This window comes from Lynx rufus, unplaced genomic scaffold (assembly GCF_022079265.1).
Source record: "Lynx rufus isolate CCGP_SWC_20201006 ecotype Redwood Valley unplaced genomic scaffold, mLynRuf1.p SCAF_8, whole genome shotgun sequence".
NCBI classification, from domain to species: domain Eukaryota; kingdom Metazoa; phylum Chordata; class Mammalia; order Carnivora; family Felidae; genus Lynx; species Lynx rufus.
In genome coordinates, this window is record NW_025814896.1 from 15,567,233 (window position 1) to 15,572,340 (window position 5,108).

Consider the following 5,108-nt stretch of genomic DNA (forward strand, 5'->3'; position numbering starts at 1 on the left):
GGGGCTGTAGTTGGCTGACCCCCTGGTCTAGATGACCTCTGAAATCCTCTTTTAATCTTAGCAGTTTATGATTTAAAGGCTTAGAGAACCGATGGTATCAAGGACAGAAATGATCACCCAATGTCATTATCCTCCTACGGCACCCGTGGCGGTCATTGCCAATTGATCACAACACTCCTTCCTGACAGGAAAGGGGTTGGCTTGTCTAATCAATCACAGATGAAGAATTCCAGCTGGACCATTCTCCCTTTCACTCTTTAAGAAGCAGATATTTAGAAGATGCCAGACACTCTCGGGACTGTGGCGTTGAGGAAGATAGGAAGAAAGAGAAAGTGGGGAGTGTGGCAGCTTTTCCCGCTCTCATCCCTGTGTGAGAGGAATCAGACTTTGCCCAGGTGGGGGAAGTGAGAGCCCAAATCCTGAACACGAGCCAGGTTATTTGAGCTGACAGTGCTATTACCCACCGGGGGGAAGTCAGACCCTCTATCTCTCTCTTACTTGCCCTACTGGGTGCTCGAGCTAGGAGTGGACACCTGGAGTTTCCTTCTTCCCCAGGGCATACGAATTTTCTTCCTTTTGTTTTCCCACCAGAATGTAAACGGGAGAGTGGCTTCTGCCCAGACAGATCTGCTGTCAGTGGACTGTTGGAGAGTCCTTTACGAATTAGTTCATGTGGAGCCGTTATTGCATGACAACCCACAACCCTAAATGTCTATTTCGATTTCCACGAACCTTCACATTGAGGAATGGATGGGGAAATCCAAAACATCTACGAGCCACACGATATAAGAGCTTGGGCAGACAGGTTTGGGTTGAATCTTAGACGTGATGATCACCTTCTTGATAATTAGAAGCAATCTCTGCAGACTGGGTAACCCACGGAGTAAGTTCAATGTATGGCAGCCATCTTTTTTTTTTTTTTTTTTTATCACGCAAGATCTGTAGATTTTGGGGGTAGGAAACATCCCTCTAGCATCTCAAATTGTACACTGTAACCACATGTTGGTTCTGGTGGCCAGGGAGCTGTTTGCACCTTGCTCTCAGATTCATTTCAATGTCCTTCACTTGTAAGGAATACAATTCATTTGTTCTTTTTCAAGTTCTTCCACACCCTTCATCTCACGACTCTCTGACAGGGGCGGATTTGTTAGTATCACCCCATTGCATAGTTGGGAAAACGGAGCTCCAAAGAGATTTTCTGTGGGCAGAGCTCTTCTTTCTTTACCTTTTTCTTTGACAGCTGCCTATTTTATTTTTTAAAAGATGTTTATTTATTCACTTAGAGAGAGAGAGCCCCAAGCAATCTCCACACCCAGCATGGAGCCTGATGTGGGTCTAAATCCCACAACTGCGAGATCACGGCTTGAGCCAGTACCAAGAGTCAGATGCTTAACCGACTGAGCCACCCAGGCACCCCCTATTTTTTAATTTTTTTTAAGTAAATTTTACACCCAACGTGGGTCTTGAACTCAGGACCCCAAGATGAAGAGTCACATGCTCTACCAACTAAGCTGGCCAGACATGCCTGTTTGACAATCATTCAGCGAGCACTTTCCATGTATCAGGCATGGAACAGGCACTGGAGATAGAATGGTGTCAATATTTGGGGGAAATATCTGTTGGTTGATTGATATATCATCTGGACTTTTGAGAAGGAAATTGTATTGAGCAGTCAGGAGAGAGTTTCACAATCCCTGAGAGTCCAGGGGGCCCTTGCACAAGGTCTTAGTTGAGAGCTCACTCTCCGTGGTTTCAGCTCCAGATCTTTTTTTTTTATATATAAGATTTTATTTTTTTTAAGTAATCTCTACCCCCGACGTGGGGCTCGAACTCATAACCCTGAGATCAAGAGTCGCACGCTCCCCCGTCTGAGCCAGCCAGGTGCCGCTCAGCTCCAGATCCAAATAGCTTCTTTGCAGCTGGCTTTTCTTGCCCTCTCCTCCCTCTCGCCAGGCCAATGAGGTTGGGGCCCCCAGGACACCTGAGATGACCTCCTTATCAGCCTGGTGACATCTTCCAGGCCGGCCTCTTGCATTTCTTCACTGGCGGTCACTCTGTTGGCCTCGCGGTCTTGTCTGGGACAGGAAAGAGCCCTGTGTCCATGGTACCAGACTGCTGGTCTTCACCCGGCTTCTTGTATGTGCAATCGCAGCTGGGAGGGGCCGAGGAAATTCTGCCGGGGCCACACCCACTAGTGAAGATATAAATAATGAGGTTTGGCGTTGACACTCAGAGTCACCCCTCACCTCACAATGCAGTCCGGCGGCCTCTTCCCCCTCGTGCTTCTTGCCCTGGGCACCCTGGTGCCTTGGACTGTGGAAGGTGCTGGAAATTGTGAGTTGGAGCCCTTGGCTGCAGGGCAGAGGTGGCGGCTCCTGGTGGTGGGGGGATGACTCCTTCTAGAGGCTTTGATCTCTCAGCTTAGTTTCAGGAGACCTCCTTGAGGTGGGGAGGGGGTTCATGTCCATCTGGGCTCTAAGGACTCTGCACGCTTCTGAGCATTGGGCTGTGTTCTTTTTTTTCCTTTTCTTTTTTTTTTTTTTAATTTTTTTTAATGTTTATTTATTTGCTTTGGAGAGAGAAAGAGCACAAGTAGGGGAGGGACAGAGAGAGAGAAGGAGACACAGACTCTGAAGCAGGCTCTAGGCTCCTAGCTGTCAGCACAGAGCCTGACGCAGGTCTCAAACCCACAAACCGTGAGATCATGACCTGAGCCAAAGTCGGACGCTTAACCCACTGAGCCGCCCAGGCGCCCCTGGGCTGTGTTCTTTTACACAGTATCTGGTCGGCCCAGACCCCACTCCCTCTCTTCCTACCTGTCTCTCTTCACCCTGCCTGTGAATCTGCAGTCATCTGTTTCTGGCTCTCCCTGGTTCCTTGTCTCTGTTTCCGTCCTTTAGTGTCCGTGTCTCTGCCTCTGGCTGTCCCTCTCAACCTGGCCCTTGTTCTCTCTTTACCTCTCTCCATCTCCTTCGCCTTTGTGGACACCTGTTTTCCCCGGGGCAGGAAACCTTGGCTGGGAGCCCTTTGCTCTTTTCCAGGATCTGTGACTTTCTCTGCCCATGTGTGTGGCTTCATCAAGCCTGTCACTCTTCACGGAGGTCAGACAGGCATTTCCCTCTGGACTTTGCGGACAGTCACCTGCGTGACCGTCTCTCCTGGGGAGTGGTGCTTTATCCCGGAGTCATGATGGCTACTCAGCACCCAACTCCTTCCTTAACTCTCAACATTCTCTCCAACAGCGTTGAAAGCTGGAGCCTGCCCTCCTGTAAAACCTGGTCGATGCCTTAACGTATTTGAGACCCCCGAGTGCCAGAGTGACTGGCAGTGTCCAGGGAGGAAGATCTGCTGCTCCGATGCTTGCGGAATCAGATGCCTGGACCCTGTCATCTCTGACCAAAGTGAGGACGGGGGAGGACTCACGGGAAGGGGGTGAGCCCGAGAAGGCGGCACCTCGGGGGACAGGACCGGGTGCTGGTCCTGCCAGGTCTCCTCCTCCCCAGGAACTGTGGAGCCAAATTTGTCAGCCGGTCAGGGAGTCACAGTGTCCCAGACAGCAATTTACTCACCTGGCTGGTGAAACAGCCAGCGTGTCGGGAGGTCAGTTTTTCAGTCTATAGTCACCTGGTCGTTCAGGTAAGCAGGCAGTTGGTAGCCACCCATCCAGTCAGCACTGGGCAACTGGTCGCCTTCGTGGAGAGGGGGCCCGATGTCAGGGGAGACCCAGATCCTGCCGTCAGGAGATACAGGGGCCCTGGGAAGGAAGAGGTGGTGCTGGGGGTGGAGAAGAGAGGATTCTCCCTGCGCACTTGGGCTGGGGCTGAGTCCAGGAAGCAGGGGGCGGCGCCCGAGGCATAAGGCTTCTGACCTGTGGCCCTACTTTCACCAGCGTGTATGAAGCCTGGCAAGTGTCCTGTGGTCAATGGCCGGTGTCTGATCCTCAATCCCCCCAACCACTGTGAGACAGACCAACAGTGCGTGGGTGACTTCAAGTGCTGTAGGGGCCTGTGCGGGAAAGCCTGCGTGGAACCTGAATAAGGTAAGGAGGGGACCCGGGGCCAACTTTCCCCCGCCCACCAGTCCTCTCTGTTCCAAGCCTCTGGTGGCCCTTGTGTATGAGCAGGGGGACTCCTGATCTCTCTCCCAGGACAGCTTCTGCTTAGCCCCCTTGTCCTTCAAGGGCACCGCTCCCCAGGCCCCAGGGCCAGGATTTCCATAGCATCACTCGTGGCTTTGCTTCTATTCGAGCCCCTCTGGGTGAGGACCCCCCGGCAAGTCTGAGTCTCAGTTTCCTTATCTGTAAAACGGACATAATGAAAGCGCTTTGTAAAGCACTGTGTGCGCTAAGAATTTATTATTAAGATGATCTCCAGCATATTGTCTAGGGTCAAAGCCCAAAGGATCAGTGGATTTTGAGGCTTAAATCTAGCTTAATGCTCTGAGTTTAGAGTTCTATAGTAAAATTGAGACTTGAACTCAGTCTCCGGATGCCACGACTCTTTCGACTATATCACCACCTTGTTATTTTCTTTGTCTCAGGGAAGTTTCTTGGGGGAAGAATGGGGAGATAATTTGTCTGGTTCCTGTATTGAAGCCCTGATCTGATTTTCTCTCGTAGCCTGATTCCTGTCGTTTAGAAGAGGTTCTGGATTCCTAGTCTGTGGTCTGGGGCTCGGATCACTGGGGCACTCCATGGCGAAGACTTGGTTCTACCATTAAGATCTTCTTGGGGGGAAGGCGTGGCACACAGTAGGCTTTCAGGAAATTGGTGAATAAATAAATGAGCCTATTTCTTTGTGTCCATGTGCTTCTGTGGTTTGCCGGGGCTGCGGGGCTTGGGACGTGATGACGGAATGTGTGGATGTGAGGCCTCCCTCCTGCACATACGGAGTGGAAGGGGGAGGCTTCAGGGCCAGATAGACGTGAATTCACATCATGAGTCTGAAAACACCGGTTCTGCGATTTTGGACACATGACTTTACCTCATCCATCTTAATTTCTTTAGCTGCAAAGTGGCAATAAAAATCGCTCCCTCGTGTGTTTGGAGCACTGGGGTATGCAAGGTGTATGAAACGAAGAGCAACGTTGCTAGGCCACAGCAGCCTCAA

The 5,108-nt window shown here is 51.0% G+C and overlaps 1 protein-coding gene across 1 annotated transcript; it reads left to right on the plus strand.

The window, feature by feature from the left end:
• Nucleotides 1–2,252: 2,252 nt before the first annotated feature.
• On the plus strand, nt 2,253–4,664 carry SLPI (secretory leukocyte peptidase inhibitor). Its single transcript, XM_047067583.1, has 4 exons — nt 2,253–2,334; nt 3,243–3,401; nt 3,890–4,039; nt 4,619–4,664. The coding sequence occupies exons 1-3, from the start codon at nt 2,253–2,255 to the stop codon at nt 4,036–4,038; spliced, it is 390 nt and encodes a 129-aa protein (XP_046923539.1). The 3' UTR covers nt 4,039; nt 4,619–4,664.
• Nucleotides 4,665–5,108: the final 444 nt, after the last annotated feature.

Coding starts and splice junctions, on each gene's coding strand:
- SLPI (XM_047067583.1), top strand. CDS start 2,253: ATGCAGTCCGGCGGCCTCTTCCCCCTCGTGCTTCTTGCCCTGGGCACC. Junction 2,335..3,242: donor TGTGGAAGGTGCTGGAAATT/GTGAGTTGGAGC, acceptor TCTCTCCAACAG/CGTTGAAAGCTGGAGCCTGC. Junction 3,402..3,889: donor CCCTGTCATCTCTGACCAAA/GTGAGGACGGGG, acceptor TACTTTCACCAG/CGTGTATGAAGCCTGGCAAG.